The 23,715-nt window shown below is 46.3% G+C and overlaps 1 protein-coding gene across 3 annotated transcripts in view; it reads right to left on the minus strand.

The window, feature by feature from the left end:
- FRMD5 (FERM domain containing 5) overlaps positions 1–23,715 on the minus strand; it is a 339,478-nt gene that overhangs the window by 40,440 nt on the left and 275,323 nt on the right. For all 3 annotated transcript variants that reach the window (XM_015142115.3, XM_015142118.3, XM_015142112.3), the window contains exons 2-4: positions 14,094–14,198; positions 9,647–9,689; positions 9,340–9,418 (exon numbers count right to left, since the gene is read on the minus strand). In XM_015142115.3, coding sequence (XP_014997601.1) covers positions 9,340–9,418; positions 9,647–9,689; positions 14,094–14,198 — 227 coding nt within the window. The remainder of the gene's footprint in view (positions 1–9,339; positions 9,419–9,646; positions 9,690–14,093; positions 14,199–23,715) is intronic.

Consider the following 23,715-nt stretch of genomic DNA (forward strand, 5'->3'; position numbering starts at 1 on the left):
CACTGTGAGACCCCTGAACTTGGCTCTTCATCACTATGATATTCTGCCCTCCTTGTGTGTCCGGAATTGGTGGGTTCTTGGTCTCGCTGACTTCAAGAATGAAGCCGCGGACTCTCACGGTGAGCGTTACAGTTCTTAAAGATGGTCTGTCCCCAGTTTGTTCCTTCAGACCTTCAGATGTGTCTGGAGCTTCTTCCTTCTGATGGGTTGGTGGTCTCGGTGGCTTCAGGAGTGAAGCTGCAGACCTTCGTGGTGAGTGTTACAACTCATAAAGGCAGCATGGACCCAAAGAGTGAGCAGCAGCACGATTTAGTGCAAAGAGCGAAAGAACAAAGCTTCCCCGGTGTGGAAGGGGACCGAGCCAGTTGCCCCTGCGGGCTCAGGCAGCCTGCTTTTATTCCCTTATCTGACCCCACCCACATCCTGCTGATTGGTCCATTTTACAGGAGCTGATTGATCTATTTTACAGAGAGCTGATTGGTCCGTTTTGACAGTGTGCTGATTGGTGCGTTTACAATCCTTGAGCTAGACACAGAGTGCTAGAGGGAAAAGTTCTCCAAGTCCCCACTAGGTTAGCTAGACACAGAGTATTGATTGGTGTATTTACAAACCCTAAGCTAGACAGAGTGCTAATTGGTGTATTTATGATCCTCTAGCTAGACATAGAAGTTCTCCAAGTCCCCACCAGATTAGCTAGATACAGAGTGCTGATTGGTGCACATACAATCCTCTGGCTAGATATAAAAGTTCTCCAAGTCCCCATGTGCTCAGGAGCCCAGCTGGCTTCACCTAGTGGATCCTGCACCCGGGCTGCAGGTGGAGCTGCCCGCCAGTCCCAAGCTGCACTTGCACTCCTCACCTCTTGGGCTGTTGATGGGACCGGGCACCACGGAGCAGGGGGTGGTGCTTGTCGGGGAGGCTTGGTCCGCTCAGGAGCCCACCGCAGTGGGGGAGCTGGGACATGGCCGGCTGCAGGTCCCCAGCCCTGCCCCGTGGGGAGGCAGCTAAGAATTTGAGCGCAGCGCCAGTGGGCCAGCACTGCTGGGGGACCCGGCCCAACCTCCGCAGCTGCTGGCCCGGGTGCTAAGCCCCTCACTGCCCTAGGCCGGCAGTGTCGGCCGGCCACTCCTTGTGTGGGGGCCCGCTGCGCTGGAGCCCGTGCCCGCCGGAACTCGCAATGGCCCAGGAGCACCGCGTGGAGCCCCGGTTCCTGCCCGCGCCTCTGCCTCCACACCTCCCCGCAAGCAGAGGGAGGCAGCTCCGGCCTCAGCCAGCCCAGAGAGGGGCTCCCACAGTGCCGTGGCAGGCTGAAGGGCTTGTCAAGTGCCGCCAGAGTGGAGGCCGAGGCCGAGGCGGCGCTGAGAGTGAGGGCTGTTAGCACATTGTCATCTCTCACTTGCACTATAAATGCTTTGCAGTTTCACTAGTTGGATGGACCCTGTCACAGTGGAATGGAATTGATGACTTTCCATTTTGAAATGTCTTCACAAGGAGTGTGGTCTTCATTGCTCTTCTTAGAAGACCTGTAAGATTATTAGGAGCATCAATCCCTTGAGTGGGTCACCTACCATGGTGGTTCCTTGGCCAGGGAGCATTTCTGGTGATTTAAAAATATTTCCACAGATTCTTTGATAATCCTAATTTCATGAGGTAGAGCTTAATTCCTTCTCTTTGAGTGTGGCTTAGACTTGGTGACTCACTTCTATCAACAGAATAAAGCATGAGTGAGTGTCTGACTTCTAAGGTCATAAAGTCATTGCAGCTTCCTCCTTGTTCTCTTGCCCTTGGATCACTCGTTCTTCTTGAGGTTGCTTCAGCATTCCTATAGAAAGGTCCATGTGGTGAGGAACTGGGGCCTTTGCCAACAGCCAGCAAGGAACTGAGGCTTTCGGCCAACAGCCATTTGAGTGCCCCATCGTGGAAATGAAGTCCCCAGCTCCAGTCAAGCCTGTGGATCACTGTAGCCCCAGCCAACCTCCTGACTGCAACCTCGTGACTGACCCTGAGCCAGAACCACCCAGCTAAGCTGCTCTTGAATTCCTGACCCACAGACAATACTCTGAGACACTTAAATGCTTGCTATTTTAAGTTAACTTTTATGATGCAACATCCCTAGGGGAGTAATGAAAATGTAGTAAAATTCCTTTAAATTCTAACAGTCTGAACCAAAAAGAAATTGACCCCTCCCTGGATAATTGGAGGTTTCCATTGTTTCCGTTTTCAGGCTGAAGAATAAAATAGAGGATTCCGTGTCCACTTGACCATGTAAAAATGCTCAAGAGGAAGAGGGCTGTTGATGGTGCAACTTCCAGGAGGTGGTAGGAAGGGGTCCTAGCAGGTAACTCTGAGAGGCTCAGGCTTGGAGATTCATGCAGTTAACAGAAATGAGGGAGCAACCAAGCCTTCTTCTCTCTTCAGGGCTTACTACTCAAAGTGTAGCCCACATATCAGGGGTATCAGTATCACTTGAGAGCTTATTGGAGATGAAGAATATAGGCCCATCCTACACTTACACCTACACCTTTTAACAAGATCCCCAGGTGATTTGTGTATAGATTAAAATTTAAGAAGCTGTCCTAAGAAAATTCAAAAGCAACCTTCTAACCACAGCAGGATGGACTGCCTTCCTCAGACCAAAGGGAAGGTGAGTCTTAGTCTGGAAGTTAATAAGAACCCATCCTCTCACTCCCATCAACCCTACTCTGCCCAAATGTTTGCCAAGAAAAACTAAAGGAAAAAAGACATGTAGAGTGAATAATTAAGATGGATCTACCAAATCAAGCTCATCTTCACTCTGCTTCCCACAGTGAAATGCCACACGGTGTGTGGGAGACAGTGAGTGAGCACTTCTCTGCCTCTCACTGTTCCAACTCCCACCTTCCACAGGCTTCAGCAGGATGTGGATGCAAACCTTTTGCCCCTTACTGATCACTCCCTGGACCTGGATTCATGCATCATGTCTTCCATGTTTCTGCTTGTCTGTGTCCAAAATTCAGGGACTGTACATATTGGACTAAAGGAGATATTGCAAAGGGATAATATGGATAATATGGCTCTGGGCAGTGATTCTCAACGTGGCAGAGAGGGGAACATCTTCCAGGGGGAGCCCGTCAGAATCCATATTCTGGGGTGCTCCTGTGGTTTGAAAAGGCCCCTTTGGGCCGGGCGCGGTGGCTCACACCTGTAATCCCAGCACTTTGGGAGGTCGAGGTGGGTGGATCACCTGAGGTCAGGAATTCGAGACCACCGTGGCCAACATGGTGAAACCCTATCTCTACTAAAAAAAAAAAAAAAAAATTAGCCAGGCATGGTGGTGTAAGCCTGTAATCCCAATTACTTGGGAGAGGCTGAGGCTATAGAATCACTTGAACCCGGGAGGCAGAGGTGGCAGTGAGCCAAAATCGCACCACTGCACTCCAGCCTGGGCGACAAGAGCAAAACTCCATCTCAAATAAAAAAAAAAAAAGAAAGAAAAAAGAAAAGTCCTGTTTAAAGTTTCTGATTTGCTCCCCTTCTCCTCCCACCCAAAGGAACATGATCCTGCTCACAGTGAGAACCACTGTCTTTCCAAGGCATCATTATCGATGGCAGGTAATGGCCTCAGGTGAACTGGAATGGACACAAGGCTTTCCACTGCTGGGCCGGGTTCCTTTTGATTTCTGGTGATAAAAACAGCTGCAGGGAGGTTAAAGGCAAGGCCACGGGGCATTCTCAGACAATGTCATAGAACTAGATGGGAAGAGGGAAAAGGGTACACCAGCATCCTTAAGAAACAAACCATAGTTGAGGACAAGAGGAGATGAGCTCATGAAAGAATCAACTGACAGCTTCAAGAGAGCGAGCGAGCTGCACCGGGGCTCCCCCTCCCCTTTCTGCCACAGTGGCTTCCATCAAGCTTTGTGTTTGGTTCATTTAAGGAGATAACCAGTGACTCAGTGTTGTTGGTGGAAATATATTCCACATGACTCATAGCATCTTTAGACCCATTCACAAGAGACCCTGGTATGTTCTCCCCGGCCACACAAGGGGCCTAAGGAAGACTATCTTGTTGCCTGAGGCACTATCTCCAGGGCCACTGTGTGTTGCCAGGCAAGGGATCAGCCTGCTAGAGCTGCCCAGTGCAGCCCTCCTGAATCTCTGAACCTCAGAACATTTCATAGCCAAGGAAATAGAAGTCTAGAGATGGAGAGTGACTTATTTGAGGTAACACAGCAATCAGAATCCAGGCCTTCTGCCTCAGCCCAGTGCCTTTTCTAGCCCCATGGTAATTCACTCAGTTATCAGATTAGTCCTCATCCAAGTCAGGAGAACCCTTTGTCATCAGAGAGAAATTCTTACTGGGACCAAGGGAGAAATCAGTTCTAGACCAGATTTAGGAGAACAAGCTTGCTTCTGAGGAAACTGGGTTTTTGGTTGTTAAACTCTGCTGATCTCTTTCTGGCCTCAGAGAGGCTTTACCTCACCTCCATTTTTGTTTGAATGCTAGTGTTGTCCTAAATTGATTGGAGTGTGAATCAGGACAGAAGGAGCAAAAGCCTGCAAGATGCCAGGGAAAACCTGAGCTTTTGTGTAACGCGAACATCTCTCCAGGGTGTTGGCTTTGGCGTAAGGCTGTCTGATCTCCCAGGGTGGGGATGAGCCCACAGGTATTTCCAGAGTTTAAGGCTGTGAACTGTGGAAAGCACTGGAGGCTCCTGGAGAGTTTTTTCCAGAAGATCTTTGGCCTCACCTTCCCTTCAAATAGATTCTTTTTCAAAGGGATTCTTTCCTTCAAATAGCTTCCTCTATTTACTGTTTCCTTTTTCCTGACTATAATTATAGTCAGGTTTTAGTATGTCTTCCTCCCCCATATTAGACTATAAGCTCCTTGAAGTCAGAGACTATGTTGTATTTACTTTTAATATTCTTCAAGAGAGCCTAAACATCCTGTGCCTAGCTTATCCATCCGTCCATCCATCCATCCATCTGTCCATCATCCATCCATCTGACACTTACTATATGTGCCAGGCACTGTCACAGGTGCTGGGAATGCAGTAGGGAACAATCCAGAGTCCTGTTAATGGAGCTTACATTTCAATGGGGGAGATGACAAAATAATAACACAACAAAATAACAATAAAGACTCACATTTACTGAGTGCATGCTGTGTGCCCTGTTTCACATGCCCTCTTTCATTCAGTCCTCCCAGCAACTCTATGAGGTGACTACCTTTTTTTTTTTTTTTTTTTTTGAGACGGAATCTTGCTTTGTTGCCAAGCTGGAATACAGTGGTGCGATCTTGGCTCACCGCAACCTCCCCCTCCTGGGTTCAAGTGATTCTCCTGCTTCAGCCTCCTAAGTAGCAGGGATTACAGGCACGTGCCACCACGCCCGGCCAATTTTTTTTTGGTTTTAGTAGAGACAGGGTTTCACCATTTTGGCCAGGCTGGTCTTGAACTCCTGATCTCAGGTGATCTGCCCACCTCGGCCTCCCAAAGTGCTGGGATTACAGGTGTGAGCCACTACGCCTGGCTGGTGACTACCATTTTAATCCCTGTTTAATGGATGAGGAGACTGAGTGCTTAGAGATATTGCTGCTTGCCTTGTCACAGAGCTAGTTAAAGAACAACCTAGGATTTGAAGCCAGCTCTTTCTGATTTCTTAGCCCAGGGGTTGGCAAACTACAGCCTGCTGTCATAGTTTCCAATGAAATAAAATTTTACTGGAACACAGCCTTGCTCATTCATTTATGTATCGTCTATGGCTGCTTTCACACTACAATGACAGAATTGAGTAGTTGCGACAGAGACCATATGGCCCGACAAGCCAAAAATACTTACTATTTGGCCCTTTACAGAAAAAGTTTGCCAATCCATCTTAGCCTAAGCTAGGCTCAAATGATGTTCATTGAAGGAATAAGTGACCTGATGACTCCATTCATTCATGTATGTATTTATTCATTCTATTAACATTTTTTGGAGCACCTGTTGCGTGTCAGACATTTTGCTTCCTTGGACAGTGGGGTCCCATTTGTAGTCAGTTTGTTCTCTTACTTGATCTTTCCAAAGAGTTCATACACCTGCAATCCCTGTTAAAAGCCAAATCTGTTACCTGATTTCCCATTTTCTTTGCCTTGTCTCTAGCCTAGACAAGAAAATCTGTCTATTACTTTAAAAATGACAAAAGAAATTAATCAGGATTTGGCAACTAAATTTATCATCTGGGAAGAAGCCAAGAGATAAATTGAAGCAAATTCTGTACTTCCTACTTCATCCCCTTCTCTCAGCCTGGCTTTATGGGAATGGCTGAGACGGCAGTGAAATTTAGGACCTATATTGCCTGGAAAAAACACACTGACAGCTAAATTAGTTTGGCAGTAAGGTGGGATGGAGGGCTGTAAGCCAGGGATGAATTACGGGTGTTGAGTGAGGCTGGGGCCAGTATCTACTCTCTTAAGATTAGTTAGGATGTGAATGAGGAGAAAAATGCAGCTAATTCCACAGCCTCACAGAATGCCCCAGGGAGGGAGAGGCACAAAGACTGCAAATCAGGCCCAGGCACCTGTGGTTCACACTCCTGACAATGCTGGAAAATTGCATACTAGGTAAAGAACGCTGCTGAGGTTGAGAGAGAGGGGAAAATTGCCCAAGATGGATAGCACACATGCATGCAGATGGAGAGGAGCTCATTATCTTGCCAGTGTCCTTGAAGTCTGCTGACTTGGTGAGAGGCCTGCCCATGGTCCTAATGCTCTGCTTACCAGGACTTGGATGATTACCTGGGATAGCTTTCTCTTTCAGGACTCAGAAATTAGCTGCTTAAGTTTTAGGATTCTAGCTCGTGGGGAAAGGGGACAGAGGAGGAGTGGAGATTGTTAGAAAAGAAGTGCCTTTCACATAAACAAGGGAGAAAAGCCAGTACTAACTGTACTTGTGCATGATGCAGAGCCCCTGGGCCTATGGACTGTGTAATGAATCTGGCAATGAAATATTGAGCCTTTGCTCAGTGTAAGGCTCACTGTGGGTGTATTAAGAAGTATAAGAGGCCGGGATAGTGGTTAATCCTCCCAACAATTCTATGAGGTAGATATTATTATCCCCATTTTATAAATGAGTAATCTAAGGTCAGAGAGGTTAAGCATCTTATTTCCAAGGCTATACAGCGAACAAGTGACATAAGTAAGATCTGAGCTCCCAAGTCTATGCTGCTTCTTAGGTAGGAAGGTCTGTCCATTCATATAAGATAGTGACACTGGATTTAGAAAATTGTATTTTTTTTTTTTTTTTGAGACGGAGTTTCACCCTTATTGCCCAGGCTGGAGTGTAGTGCCATGATCTTGGCTCACTGCAACCTCCGCCTCATGGGTTCAAGTGATTCTCCTGCCTCAGCCTCTCAAGTAGCTGGGATTACAGGCGCCTGCCACCACGCCCAGCTAATTTTTGTATTTTTAGTAGAGATGGGCTTCACCAAGTTGGCGAGACTGGTCTCGAACTCCTGACCTCAGGTGATCCACCCACCTCGGCCTCCCAAAGTTCTGGGATTACAGGCGTGAGCCACCACGCCTGGCCTGAAATTTTAAACATAGTGGTTCTACCCTTACCTACCTAAAGCCTTAGGTAGGGTGTCTATGATTTGGATAGATTTGGTTTTCTGAAGCAAAGCAAGAGCCACCTCTACTTCCATGTAGATGAGCAGAGCCTGGAGCTTCTATGCCTCGTAAGAGACATGAGATTTGGTTCTAGCTATACTCACTGTCTTCAGCGCTTCAGAATAGGTGGGTGCACACTGCCCTATGCATCTGCAGGAACAAGCCTTCCTGATCCTTCTGACTCCATCAGAAGATTTCCCTCAACTCCCATGTGAAGGGCCCATGAAGAAGCCACTTTTCTCCCCGTCCCACTTCCTTGTTGCCTTTGCACTACTAATTCCTGCTTTTGCCTGCTCCTCTCCCCATTTCCTGATTTCCCCTCTTAGAGAAATTTTTGCTCCTTTCACCTGGCCTGCGCTTTAGATCGGGAAATGAAAATAATTCTGGCCTGGCACGGTGGCTCACGCCTGTAATCCCAGCACTTTGGGAGGCCGAGGCGGGCAGGTCACGAGGTCAGGAGTTCGAGACCAGCCTGGCCAACATGGTGAAACCCCATCTCTATTAAAAATACAAAAAAAAAACAGGTGGCAGGCACCTGTAATCCCAGTTACTCAGGAGGCTGAGGCAGGAGAATCGCTTGAAACCAGAAGGCAGATGTTGCAGTGAGCCGAGATCACACCACTGCACCCAGCCTGGGCAACAAGAGCGAAACTCTGTCTCAAAAAAAAAAAAAAAAAGAAAAGAAAAGAATTCCATATTCTTTCCTCCTTCTTCCTCCTCCTTTTCTGTCTTTGGAATTTTCCCAAGCAGTTCAGGATCTAGGAGTGGATCTCAAAGCCTTATAGGATAAATGGTCTATATGGCTGGCAATATCCTCATTCCCACGTTTGCTGTCTCCAAGGTCTTAGGGAAGGGGTTAGGGCTGACAGTGCTGTCTCTTCCTCAGCTCTAGGATTCCCTGGCATCACACCCTCACCTATGGTCCTGCCTTCTACAAAGTAACATCAAGGTTTTGCTTATGTCGAAATTAGGTCTTTCTAATATAAAAATTAGGGATCCCTGTTGTAGAGTTCTTGAATCTCTGAGGTGAGGCTTTCAGAGTAAATTTGGCTCAGATACACAAAATCCTGGGGAAGCTTAGAAGCTCTCACTCACTGACCCTCGTTTAGGATGGCTATAGGCAGAGAGATTCTTTCTCATCCTCAAGTGGTGCTGGATAGATAGGATGCATTCCACGCAGCTGTCTGCCTGCCACAGAACATGATTCCCACAGTAAAGAGCTGATCATGAACCTGATCCAATGGCACACCAGAGTTTACCCATTTTGATTTAAAATCTTCAGTATCTCCTAGCTTATCTTTCGGTGTGATGCCTTAGCATTTTCCAAGTATATCCATTAGACCACCTGAAACTGTTTTCAACCCCCAAAATAAGCAGCAACATAGCTCTCTCCAAAAATGTCCACAGTGGCCTCATGATAGGTAAAAGAAAAGATGCTTCTGATTAGTTACTGCAGATCCCTTTGAGAGTGACCAGTTCAAGATGTAGTCTTCACACTTCTTGAAGGAAAGAAGTCTGCTCTGTTCCAACTGCACTGAGGGGTACACAAAGAAAGCATGTGGAAATGAAATACAGAAGTCATTATATTTAGGAAGAGTTCCTTGCCTCTAAGAGTTAGGCGCTTCCAAACGAGAGGCTCTAAGAGGTCACCATCCCCCTTTCCTATGCTCTCCAACAGGTCCTAATGGCTGCGGGAAGCATGTTCACCTCACCTGGTTATTTCTTCTTTCAGAGCAGCAGGGTCTGCAGGATAAAACTTCACACGGAAGCACATGGTGAATGGAGGCTGGGCTGCAGAGAAAAAGAGGTGCCCATCAGGGAAGACCCTCACCCAGAAGAGACAGGGCTGTACTGCCCACTAGCATGAAGCATCAGAAGAGAACCCTCATATATTTATGGCCACCTTATACTGAGAACAGTGGGAAATTATATACGTAGACCAAAACTTGCGGCAAGTGGGAGGTTTCATGCCACCCTCCCCAGGGGTGTGGCTTGAGTCTTTTCATGGAGAATACTTACATCTCAATTGCTTCACCACAGACTTCGTAAATTCCAGCCAATGCTGAAACAGAGAACACAGAACATGAAAACCCTAATGAGAAGGGCTGTAAAATATAACTTGTTTTCTCCAACTTAAAAAACTAGACAGATTGTAGCCTAGGGTGAAAGCAGCCCAAAAGCTTGGAGAGATAAGTTTGGAGAGTAAAGAGTGATATGATTTTCTGAAATGAGCTCCCATGAAGCCAGCTGTGAAGGGGGGAATAGTTCCAGCTTCAGATGCCATTTCTGGGCTTCCCTGGAAATGCTGTCTTCTAAAGCAGGGTGCCAAAGTTCTCAGCCATGTTTTTGGCATGCGATTAGGCACAAGCAACTGCATGTATGTGTGGCGGGGACAGAGCCCCACCTGGGTTGAGTTGGGAAATACTGACTTTAATGGGTGGTGTGTGTGTGTGTTATGCACCAGCTTTTTTTCTCTTTTTTTGGCAGCAGAGCGGGGATAGAAGATATTGGTAGCAACTCTAGAAAGCAGCGATAAGTGGAAATTTCCTAAGTCAGGGATGGCTGGTATATATTCCATCTTTCTTTGAGTAACATAAATTGCCAACCCTTAGTGTTAGAAAACACATACTCAAGATTCCTTGGCATCCAGCAATGTTTTAAAATCTAAATCTCAAATGATAACTAACCACAACCAACGTGTAGGATAGTACCCTTTTCCCCTTGGATTTTCAAGGAGGCAGGACATAGAGGCAAAAAAAATTTTCCCATGGTACTTAAATGTTTGGGGGAAGCAATGAAACCATTCTATATGTGTTTGTTAATTCTACATGGGTCCTTTATAAAATTTATTATTGATGTTTGTTGCTTTTTGCTAACAGGATTAGGTAGGACTGCTATTAATTGGGGTTTGATTATCCAGAGGTAACTTAACATTGCCAGATATAAGCTCCATGAAGGCCCAGAACTGTCCATCTTGTTTACAACTGTATCACCAGTGCCTAGCACAGTGTTCAATAGGTAGCTGCTGAATGGCAAAGGGACTGGGCCCATACTTCCTTCTTTTCTGGCTACTTCCATTTAGTGTAATGTCTTGGCAGAGTCCTCCCTCTGGCAGGAGAGCAGCCAGGGCCCTGCAGTCAGCATCCTGGCCTCCCTTAATTCCCAGTGATCACCTTCTGGGCTGGGTCATGGGTCATGCAGTTAATGGACCCACTAAGAGCCAGTTCTTCCGTCAGCTCCACACGGATAATCTGGGCTGACATTCTGCTCTCCTGCTTCTGCTGATCTGAGTTCCCATGAGGCTGGCAACTCATTATAGCCACTCAATGTGGTTAAGAGGTCCTTCTCACATTACACGGCCCACCACGGCTCAGCTTCACAGGGAGGCAAAGGCAAGAGATGAAATTGCTCAGAAACAACTGGGGTTCCAGGGTATGCCTGTGAAGAGGGAGGAGGCCTATCTGTTCAGAGCACACCGGGGTTGTGGACAGTTAGGAGAACGTAGTCAGTGCCAGGGACTCAGTACACAGAACACCAACACCTCTAGACATTAGACTGATAGATTAAAAGAAATAAACAAAGGAAGGTAGAAATTAATGACTGTGAGATGCATTATCAGCAGAGGGAAGAGAAAGCTGAATGACAAAAGGCTATTCCCCTTGGCAATAGCTGGAAAGAAGATTTTAGTTTTATTGTAGTGAGAGCTCAAGAAAGGACTGAGGCTGGAAGAGAGTAGCAAGGGGTGAGAAGGGACTGGAGAGCTGTCACAGTCGATCCATACGATTTGGCGTCTGGCAGAGAAATCTTGAGAGGAACCCAAGAATATGGTGATGGCTAGAGTGGCTTTTTGTAAATGCCTGACCAAATCAGTCCCAGATTCACTAGCAAACAGACAACACGGGCTTAGGGAGGAGGGATTAAAAGAAGAGGAAAAGAAGATTCAGAGAGGAGGGTTTCCTCCTCTATTTGAGTGAATGGGCCAATGTGGCACAATCTTCAGACTCTAGGGACTTGAAAGGGTACAAAGCAGAGGCCAAGAGAAGGTGGAGGCCCTGGGCCTGAGTCAGGAATCCTGGGGAAGGAGAGTGAGGACAGCTCCTCCAGGAGAGACCAGGAGAGCTTCCAGATGCATGGAGGCTCCTGCAGAGCAAGCAGTGACATGGGGATGGATGTGAGTGCTGGGTTCGGACTGTCTCGAGACCCAGGGAAGGAGGTTTATTTTAGGCCCTTACACCCTGAGGGAGCAGGGGAGCTCAGCTCCTCCATCCTACCATGAATCAGTGGACTAAGGACAACTCTTTACAGGTCCCCATTTCCCTACAAACCCTCAGATACTCTCTCAAGTCTCTCTGCTCTCCTTAACCCCTCCCACAAGGCACAGAATTACACAACTTTCAGAGGCTATCAGTTATGCATTCAGCATGGAATCTCAGAAACCACATTGTCCCTGGAGTCAAACAGGTCTGAGCTTGAGGCTGGCTTTGCCACTTACCTTTGGGAAGTTACTTAACTTATCTGAGATTTTATTTACTCATCTGGAGAACAGATATTATCATTAGGGATACTCATCTCATTTCGTCAAGGATGAGATGGAATAACATACGTGAAGCTCTTAGCTTAGTGCCTGGCACAACTCAGTGAGCAGTATACATCAGCTGGAAGAACTAGGTTTGTGTGCAGTGCAGAGCCTGGCAAGCAGTAGGAACTCCATAAATGTTTATTTCTCCTCTTTCACATGTTCTTATCTCTCTCTAGCTCCTTCTCATTTTAACCTTGACCACATCCACATATTCTCTTACTCTCCTCAAGCACATTCTGACCTAACTAAAAAACCAATGAACAGGATACAATTTGACTTTTTTTCTTCATATACCACTACTCTAGGGGATGAAGAGACCTTGGAGTAACTGGCCCTCCTTTTATTTTATTTTATTATTTTTTTAAGACAGAGTATTGCTCTGTCTCGCAGGCTAGAGTGCAGTGGTGTGATCTTGGCTCACTGCAACCTCCATCTCCTGGGTTCAAGTGATTCTCATGTCTCAGCCTCCCAAGTAGCTGGGACTACAGGCACACGCCACCATTTCCAGCTAATTTTTGTATTTTTAGTGGAGACAGGGTTTTGCCATGTTGCCCAGGCTGGTCATGATCTCATGGGCTGAAACAATCTGCCTGTCTTAGCCTCCCAAAGTACCAGTATTACAGGCATGAGCCACTGCACACAGCCAGCCCTCCTTTTTAAGGATAAAAGTTTAGACCAAACAAAGAAACAACATTTGTAAAAAATAGTCCACCATTACCTCTCCACTTCAGTGGGGATGCCAGAGAGTACATCTCCACAAAGAGCAAAGGGTAGATGAAGGGAAGTTATTGAAACTGCAGGTGGGAGGCTAAGCAAATGGACGTAAGAAATACAACACTATAAGCCATTAACTCACTCACGCGTTCATTTCTTCAGAAAACGTTTATTGAACACCAACTACATTGTAGGCCTGTGCTAGTTACATGGGAGATAGTGATGAATGAGGTAAAGTCCAGGCCCTCATGGAACTTATAGTTTTGCAGGGAACACAGGTAATCACAGAATGCTGTAATAAGTGCTATACAGGGTAGCAGAGGGCACATGGGGGCCCATAGGAGGATCCCTAATACCGAGTGGGGTTAGGGAAGACTTCCCAGAGGAAGCGAAAGTCTAAGCTAAGATCTTAAGTGTGAAAAGGAGTTAGCTGGAACAAGGGTGTGGAGTGTGGAGCGGTGAGGAAAAGGAGAAGATTCGAGGCAGGGGAACTCTCTAGATGAAGGCTCTGCAAAGAAAGAAGGTAGGATGTATCTGGACAGCAAAAATATTACTGTCTGGTGGCACCACAGCAGGGAGAAGACAGGTCAGGGAGATGAAGGTGGAGAAATAGGCAGGGGCCTGAGATAATGGACTTGTTCCTGTATCTGTCTGGAATATCAGAACCCTTGTCTGTCAGAATGCCCTGTGTCTGCAGAGCTGCCTATGCTGTGTAGAGCAGAGCAAGAACTGCAAGATCTGCAAGGCCCATGCGGGTTTGGCTCTGTCTCTGTCCTGTCTAAATTGGGTTGGTATGGCACTTTTGGTGAGGCCTTTCTTAACCGGTACAATGTGGTTCAGCTGCTTACTAGAAAGGGGGCAGGAGAGGCCCACCTGTGACCTGGGCTCCGAGACCACAACTCCAGCCCAGCTGCTCTGCCTCCAACTTTGTGCAAATCACTCAAGCTTCCTAGCCTGCCATTTCAGCAACTGTAAAATGACAAGCTTCTCCAGGTGAGCTCTACCCAAGGTGCCTTCCAGGTCTAATGCTATGATCTGAAGAGACGACATCCAACTGCAGGGTCTGGTTGGTCCCTGATTCCTGAAGCTTGACTTTGAATATGAATGACAGTTCAAGACCTCAGGCTTACTGACTAGCTCTGTCCTCCTTTTGTGTTTTGAATATTGACTTACCCGCTGCTTATCTGGGTCTACAAAGCGGATACCAAAATAGTCTTTCTCAAGTAGGTTCAGGTGGTGGCAAAGAAGGTCAAACAGGTACTGGCCTTTGGCATCTCTCTGCAAAGAAAGAAAGTTCCATTGAGAAATAAGTGGGCTTCTTCAGTGTAACTTTGTTTTGTTTCTTTTTGTTTTTTGTAGCCATTAAAAGTTGTTTGCAACTGTTGCATGTGTCTATGAAAGGGGTGAGTGTCCATAACTATGTCCTCCACATTGTGATACATCACTGTCTGGAATCCAGAGGTTTTTAGCACCTGGAAGGAGCCCAAGAACCCTTCCCACCACAAAGATGTCAGAGAAGTCAAGGTAGAGTCAGGTAAGCCCAGTTCCCATCTCAAATGCACAAAGTTTTCTTAAACTGTGGGTGTAGGGAATGTCAGTGTGGAATACAGCAGTAATTACACCAGGCCCAGCTGGCTGAGCCTCTAAAGTAAATCGTGAATCCATCCACATCTCTTCCTCTCCATTTACCAACACCACAGGTCAAGCCACCACCATCCCTCAACAGGACCACTGCCGGAGCCTTCTAACTGACCCTCTGTCTCTGCTCTTGCCCTCTCCAGTCCATTCTCTGCACAGCAATGAGGGTGTCCGCAATTCAGACACCATGTCTTTCTTGCTGAATAAGTGATCAGGCACATTGTAGGATATTTAAACATACAAAAGGATATACTATGAACAGTAAGTCTCCCTTCCGCCCTGGCCACCCTGTGCCCCAGTTCCTCTCCCCAGAAGCAACTGTTATCAGCTTCTTGTATATCCTTTTTTTTTTTTTTTTTTTTTGAGAAGGAGTCTCGTTCTGTCGCCGAGGCTGGAGTGCAGTGGTGCAGTTTCGGCTCACTGCAACCTCCGCCTCCTGGGTTCAAGCGATTCTCCTGTCTCAGCCTCCCAAGTAGCTGGGATTACATGCATGTGCCACCACGTCCAGCTAATTTTTGTATTTTTAGTAGACACAGGGTTTCACCATGTTGGTCAGGCTGGTCTCTAACTTCTGACCTTAGGTGATCTGCCTGCCTCAGCCTCCCAAAGTGCTAGGATGATAGGCGTGAGCCACCATGCCCAGCCCTCTTGTATATCCTTTATGTGATGTTTTATACACAGGCAAACCTACATACATATACATCTCCTCTTTTAAAAATACATTTTGTAACATATTTTTAAGCTCTCTTCTCCCACTTAGGGTATCTTGCAAATCCTTCTATAGCAATATATATAGATATGCCTCACCGTTTTTAACTGCTGCATGTCACTGCAATGAATCTAAAATTATTTACCCAGTTCCATATTGATGACATTTGTTTCTAATTTGCTATTACAAACAATGTGGCAGTGAACATACAATGATCTTTATGTTACTCACTTCTCTTAATACTTGTTGCTCTCAGAATAAAATGAAAACTCTGATCATGGCGTCCCAGGCCCTGTATAGCCTGGCTCCTGACTTCTCTCTGCACTCACCCAAAATCATTCTCCTCACTGTACTCCAGCCATGGCCTTTCCGTTCTGAACTCCCCAAGGCTTTTCTGCCTCTCTGTCTTTGCAATCCCTCTGCCGGGAATGTTCTTCTTGCAGCTCTTTGCAGTCACTCCTGTTTTTTGAGGACTCAGCTCAAATGTCCCCTCTTCAGAGAGGCCTTTCCTTATAGTACAGCCCTTCCCAGTTACTTTCCATCTCATTTTGCCATTTATGTCCTTCATAGCACTTATACCAATCTGTAATTATCTTGTTGATTTGTTTACTTATTTATTTACTATCTGCTTCCTTTCTAGACTGTAATTTTCATGAAGTCAGAAGCCTTCCCCCAGAACTTAGCACAAGGCCTGAGGCATGGCAGGCAGGTCCTCAATAATTCTTTGTGGAATAAATTACTGAACGAATAGAAGGGAAAAGGTTGGCTGAAAGATTTCACAAAATGGTGAAAAGCTAGGCTGTTTATAACCCATAACCTTCTACTTCAGAGACCTGCCTGGGTGCCAAGGATGAAGTGGGAGGAGAATGACTTGCAGGAAACTGTCAAAACACCTGGAGCCTGCACAGCATCCATCACTGGCCTCCCTGCAGTGGTCTCTGCAGCTTAGTTCAGATGATCATCTCTGGCGGGTCTATGTCTAATTTTGCATACAATTTGAGGTTGTATGAGGAATTTCTGTAGTGTAGTGGTTATCACGTTTGCCTCACAAATTGAGGTTGTAAGATAAGATCCAAAGATCTCTCCCATGCCAAGGCCCAAGGCTGTGGGTAATTATCAAAGGGCCTGGCCCTGCCCCAAGAATGAGCATATTTTTAAGACCTTCACAAAAGGTTTACACCTCCCCTCTTCCCCTTCTGCTAGCTCACCCCATACTATCCAAGGAGAACTAGGGTAGGATGCTAATCTCGTAGCAGTTATGTTAAGAAGTTTGTCCTTGCAGGAGCTGGAAGAATGGGTGAGTAGACAGCTCAACTACAGAAGGAGGCAACATGTGGGCACACGTCCCTCCTCGTCTGAGACAGGAATAATATAGGGTGGTCACAAGAGAATAAAAATTCCAGACAGCAGTTTCACATGACTAGAGGCTATGGGCTGATAAGACCCTAAAAAACAGGGCATGGACCAAGCTAGCTAATACCTACTGAACCCAGTATGTGGCTGGATTTGACCTAGGTTTCTCCTAGGACCTCATTATAAACTCATTAACATACTAGATCACACACCTACCAGCGCCAGGACTGTTCCAAGACCACCCATATTTGCTGTAAAAATAGGTGCCACTGCGGTTATGAGAAATCTCTACCCTTTCCCAAGAATTTTCATGAATATTCCACCCCTTGGTTAAAGAAACTCATAAAGACAGAAATCCCAAACCCCACTGTGTGACTCTCTTGAGTGCGCCTACGCTCCCTTTTCTTGAATGTGTACTTTGCCCTTTGCAATAAATCTCTGTACTTTTACTATTTTCTGACTCTTCCTTGAATTCCTTGACAGAATTATTATCTTCTCAATGGTGTCAAGAGCCTGGACACCAGCTGGGGTGGAGGTCTCACCGACGTTTGGGGAGCTCCCCCAGCCCACTGGTATCACTTCTGCTGGCCTCACACTCCCTCTCACAACATAAGCCTGAACTCGCAGGCCCTATTCCCCCTGTCTTTGGTCCCCCACAGGAAAGAGTAACTCTCAGGACAGAGACTCATTATGAATCACGCTGGGACTTCTGGGTGGTGGGCCACAAACCAGGTCTTTCAAAGGACTCCGTCAGAACTTTCTTTGTGCAGGGCCTATTAACTACTTCTTCACTGATGCCCTGAGAGTGAGAAGAGCTTAAAGAGGTATTTCAGGTTCTCTGGGAGCAGAGGAAACATGTTCAACTCTATTCGTGCAGCATGTCCTACACTATTATCTCTCTCAGAGCAACTGAAATGAAACAGTGAAAGACAGTAGCATATTTTCATTGTTTTTCTCTACAAATTTTACTTTGCACAAAGCTGGCTATTGCATTATGATCAGCTGTTTTTTTTTGTTTGTTTGTTTGTTTGTTTTTAAATGAAAAAATGTTTTTCACAAACACTACTACAGTATGATGTGAGTTTTACGGGCTGAAGAAGTTTGCTTCCATACATACAACAACCAGATTAGCAATGGGATAGAGATAGCTATAGGGAAAACATGCTTCTGTGATGGAGATCATATGGACTTTTAATAAGAATCCTGCCTTCCATAAAACAACTCATTCTCATGGGCTGCGAGCTCAGATGCACTTGTAAGGCTCTTAGCTGGTGGGAACCCTGAACTTAGTAGATTCAACTTCAGATTTCTTCCACTTCACAGGAAGAAAAAGGAAGTATGGCTTTTCTCTTGGAGTAGTTAGGAAATAAGGACATATCCCATTACCCATTCCCTACAGCTACATAAAAAAAGACCTTTTTCTGGTTACTTTTCAGCACCTGGTGAATCCCCCTGCTCCCAGCTGTGAAGACATAGTTCCCTCAAGTTCCCATTTACCAGTTACCAGTATTAGACACATTGTTTTGAGCTGCAGGTATAGACTAATGAAGAGAAGCATCTTCCTTTGCTATTTCTCCAAGGCTGGGGTGGGGGTGAGGGGAAGGAGGAAAGAGGTAGAAGACAGACTTCCTTCTCGTAGCAGAATTCCATGAAATTTAAATCCCCAGCAGGTATGCAAAGGTAGAATCAACTTAGAGCACTGCTGCGAAGGCACCTTTCACAGAGGGTTGGACAAAGCCTTTCCTTTGAGGTACTCACACCTGTGGCTGGTGGAGTGGCCTGAGGCAGCATTGGGTGAAATCACAGGAGCTGAACCATCAGGATGGGCTCCCTATAAGCCAATGGCAGGGGCAAGATTTTAGGAATTTTACCACTTCCTGGGCTTGTGGATCCCCTTGCACTTCCTGATGCCAGCTGTGTCCTAGGATACCCTCTCCATGGTCTCCCAGTCCTAAGTCCAGGGGTTTCTGGAATATTCTCTGACAGCCAGTCTTTTCTTTTGATGAGGTGGCAAGGCCGTCCTCCCTTCCCTTTGCCTGCAGTTGCCCTGGCACTGTGGCTAAACCGTGCATTGAATGTTGTGCCACTGATTATACTGGAGAAACAGGCACTTGCACTGACAGGTGATTACTGTTTAGTCACAAAGTCAGAGCTCCATGCCTGAGGACATTTATCTTCAGGACAAGTGAGCTGAGGCAGAGCACCCAAATCCTCACCCTGCAGCTAAACTTCTGAGGTTATTCTCTTCCCAAAGACATTATTGGATCAAAATAACTTATTAAGCACTTGTTTAAAAAATAAATTTATATTTTATGAACCACAACAGTACCTATACATCTTTGAAAATACCAGTGCATATAGGTACAACCCATTTATTCTCTCTATATGGTGCACAGAATGATTCATGAGCCTCTTGGAATCACTGTGCAGCTCTGAGGGTGGGATAATTCCTATTTTTGCTCCTTCCTGGAACTCCTGGTTCTGGTTCTCTATGGTTTGCCTATTCTTTAGGGAAGGGACTGAGGCAGCAAGCAGTAAGCAAGCTCGGGCCAGTGACCTAAAGTATTCAAGGTTAATTGCATGTTCTCTCTCATCATCGATATCCATGGGCAGGAGAGAAACTTTATTTTAACCCATCATGGATGAGGTTATTCCCAGGCTCTCTGGCATGCAGTATCCTGATGAGAGAAGCCAATATGCAGAAAGCCCCACTCATTAGGCTCCACTTTATTCAATCCTGCTTACTTGTGAGGCACACAAGTACCTCACATGCAAGTGCAAACAAAGTGAGTCTAGCAGAGGGTAAGAGTGATTCTAACTTCCTCCTGGCCACGTGCTATGATCTTGGTTCAAAATCTGTTAAAGGGTAGCTGGCCTTGGTTTCACGGGCCCTTAGAGAAGGCAGAGTAAAATGGAGGGATTACAGAAAGTGGGCACCCATAGCCCAAAGTACAAGAGTCCAGAGGTGGAAGAAAGACACACTGAGACTAGGCACCCTGGAGGAAGGGCAAGAGTTGAACGAGTTGTCCTTGGAGACCTGCCAGGGAAGAAACAGGCACCAGGGATGGGATGGCATCTTAGCCTGCATCCTAGCTTAACTTTATATTTAAATTTCTTGTAGGCCAAATACTTCCTTGCTTTCTTTATCAGTGGTGTGAGGGCATGAGTGGCATGCCGACGTCCTTCAGGTTCCATAGCAGATGCTGTGTAGAAGCACTTTAATGTTACAGAGGAACAGCCACAGTAGGTCATCTTCTCAGGGCCATGGCATTAGTGAGCTGAGCAGAAAAGTGTGAATCAATTTCTGGGGTGCAGTCCCTGCCTCTGTGGTCACATGCTACACCCAGCCCAGCTTTCTGAGGCAGAGGGAGGGTGTGGAGCACAAGTGCTAACAGCAGAGCCCCAGATTCCCTAACTTCAGCACCTTCTTTACACTTTCTTTGAAGGGAGGGAACCCCTGCTGAGCTCTTGGCCCAGGAGCTCACTTTTCCTGCTTTTCCTGCTTAGTCGTAAACCAACAAAATCTGTCCAGAAACTGCTGAGGCTGCAGCTAGAAGAGCAGCCAGCTCACTCTGGGAGAAGATTAAGAAAGCTCATTCCAGGGGGGAAATGCAAAGACGTCCATCTGCAAGCAATACTGTCTCGAGTAGCAGGTCACCACAAATGCGGCAGGGCCATAGTTCACCCAGGTACTCCAGTACCCAGGTACTCCCTTCTGTTTCCTACTCTCAGAACTCAGCCATCAGGCTGGAAAGAATGGGGCCCAAGCAGGCTCTTGGTATCCAAACTACAGTGCCAGGAGGCTGCTGTGGGGCCAGGTAACCATGTGGCTCCTGGAGGAGTGGCCAGGACCCAAAGTGGAGGGAAATCAGAGCTCAGAAGGAGAGAGGATCAGTGCTTCTTAGCCACTGTTCTCACCAAATCCTTAAATACAGCAACTTCTTTGCCCCAACAACCCCCTTCTACATGCAAATTGAGAGCTGGGGTGATTTTCGTGACGTCACACAGATATCTGTAGGTTCAGATGCCAGGTGCAGTGCTGCAGGGAGCCCTGTTGGCAGTCCTCACTTGGGTCAGAGAACTGGCTTTGCTCATCGCCACATGGTGTGACACGCACGACGTGCACATGGGGCGGGGAAATCACATTCAATCTGGAACATGGAGGTCACTGTGTGCAAGGAAATGTCATGGGAGGGAGGACTAAGTGTTCTGTCAGCACAGATGGCCCAAAGCAGACTCAACAAGGGCAATTAAGACCCTCTGAGCAGAACTTCAAACCTGCTGTTGTACAGCTTGTAAGAGAGCCCGGCTAACGAGAGGACTAGTCTTATTGAGATATCAATGGTGATGCTTCAAGAGACAAGGTGTCTCATTTCTATATGAAATCTTTGTACCCTGTGAAGTGTCTAGAAAGAAAAACAGAGCCAGGTCTGAAGAAAAGCAGACAACTCGTTCATCTTTCCTATCTTTGGTGAAGCCACTTTTACAAGTCAGGTGACTCTTAAAAGCATCACTGCATCTTGCTATTGATTGAATAAACTTTAGTTGTATTTTTCCAACCAGTGCTGAATATCTCAGTGGACTAGTCATGTCACAGCTGCAGAATTACTGGAAACTCAGCCAGGCTTGTTAGAAAAAAACTCATTGCTTTGTATTTGTGAAGCTCATATTCTCTTTCTCTATTCTCTGTCTCTCTCTCTCTTCTCTATCTCTCACACTTACACCTCCCCCCACCCCCAACAGACACACACACACATTCTCTAATACAGCTGCACTTCTCATACAATGCTGCTTCAAATAACTTGTAAAGAAAATCCAGAATTTGGGGAAAGATTGACTTCCCATTGCTCCAACCCTAACGACAGTTTGACAGCTCATTTTATTGCTTTTTTATTTTTGCAAAGGACAAATGCATGTTTGGCAAATCTGGGAATTTCTGGGGTTTTAGGGAGTATCCTGGGTGACCAGGGTCAGGAGAAATATGATAAACTCATTGTTCCTCATAACTCTTTGGCTATTTCCCTCCTCTTCACAAAAAATTGTTTACTGGCCAGCACCAACATATGTGATGTATCCTGAGGTAGACATATTTCATTAGTAAACGGGTCAGGATCTTTGAGTCCTGAGTGCAGTCTGAGTGCAGTTTCCTTTTCAACTCCCCTATCAGGTTACTCATGTTCCTTAGAAGATGAGGCACAGGGAGCAGAAAGGGGAAGAGCTCTGGGAAGGCAAAGGCTTTGAGAACGAGCACTAAGTAGACTTAGAATCAAGGCCCTGATCTGCCACTTCTCAGCTTGTGATTTCAGACCCATCCCTTAATCTACCTGAACTTCAGCTTCCTTATCTATAAAACAGAGTTAATCCTACATCTCTCTAAGGATGTCTGTAGGGCTCAAATCAAGACACAAAATATACATAAAAACCCTGTGAGTTTTCCTGCCAACTTTCTCAGCCTCTTGTGACCTATTCTTCCTCCAGGATGGATGGACTTGAACACACAAGGCCTCAGCAATGAGTCAATGCACTCAAGGAACAGAAGCCTGTCCCCCCTGGATAAGAATGCATGAATGGATGATGGCTACATGTCCACCTTGTAGTGTCCCCAAGATTTGGGAGTGGCTACCATTTTGGAAATATGCCCAAAGCGGCTCTTAAAGTACACATCTGCATCTTCTTCTTACCCAAGGCTATTTTTTTCCCTGATCAGATCAGAAGAATAGAAAATATCAAATATATGTAATCAAACCAAATCCCCTCAGAAGCCTGGCAGCTTCTAGTCAGTGCCACAGAGACAAAGGCAAAGCTTCTATGACAGGCTCCAGACATGCTCCCTAGAAAGGAGGAGTTGAGTAAGGGGAATAAGATATGACACAATTCCAATAGACACTATACCTTTTAATGCCTTGGCTTTAATTAGAATAAAAAGAAAAAAGCATTTGGCAAAATATATTTCAAGAAATTAACCCAGTGCCCTGATCTCTCTCAAAAAACAGAACAGGTTCCCTCTGTAGTTAAAGCTACAGGAGCTACCTGTAGCATTAGTGTCTTCCCCCGGGATTCCCCAGGGCACTGCACAACAGGATATGGACAGATAAATGAGAGAGGGATGGGCAAGCAGGGCCCACAGCTCTCTGACTGAAGCCCCAACCTCCCCAGAGCATGCCCAGTCACACACAGCTGCTGGCATCCTATCCCAGGACCAGACAAGTCATTTTCACTGCTTCTCGGGAGAAGGACTGCCAGGGCCTCCCTTGAAAGCCCCTTGTCACAGCAAGCAGAACTCTGAAGAAAATTCCATGGTCTGCCTTGATCTGTGATCTCACTAGAGGAGCAGAAGCCAGGTTTATGCCTCCCTTCCCAGCACTAAGTAGAAACAACCTCACTGGAACAACAGTAGTGAGAGTCCCAGGAGAGGAGTGAGACAGCTGGGGCCCGGAGCCAGAGAGATGGGTGGAGAGACAGTTTCCTGTACAAATACAGGACAAACCCCAAATCTTCCACTAGTGGCTGTCCCAGTGGTGGAGAAGAGGAGAAGGAGGCAAGACAGGAGGAAGCTAGCTAGCTCACTCAGAAGGCAGACTTTCCTTAATAAACAGCAAATTAGGAGCCATACCATATTCCGGACCATTGGTTCTCACACCTGAGTCTGCCTCAGAATCACCTGGAGGGCTTGTTAAAATACAGATTTCTGGGCTCCACCCCTAGAGTTTCTAGTTCATAGGTCTGCTGTGGGGCCTGATAATTTGCATTTCTAACAAGTTCCCAGGTGATGCTGCTGTTGCTGGTCTGGGGATCACTGGCATCTGTTGGTCTTGCAGCTCTGGAAGCCAAGACTACACGGATAAGGGAAAGAGAAGCAGATATTTGACTTCTGTCACAATCCAACTGTGTCAGCACAAACCCCACTTTCATTAACCTTCCACGTTTTCATATACCAAGAGTACCAACCTCAGAGCATTAGGCTGTGAGTTAAATACTACAGAGAAACACTGCTCCTTCCTGCCAGGTTTTAAAATTCTGCCTTTCATGACAGTGGGCAGCTACCCAACTCTGTCTTGCAAGTTCGAGTCCCCAGTTACCATTTATTTTCAATGG

The sequence above is a fragment of the Macaca mulatta genome, chromosome 7 (assembly GCF_049350105.2).
Source record: "Macaca mulatta isolate MMU2019108-1 chromosome 7, T2T-MMU8v2.0, whole genome shotgun sequence".
Classification (NCBI taxonomy): domain Eukaryota; kingdom Metazoa; phylum Chordata; class Mammalia; order Primates; family Cercopithecidae; genus Macaca; species Macaca mulatta.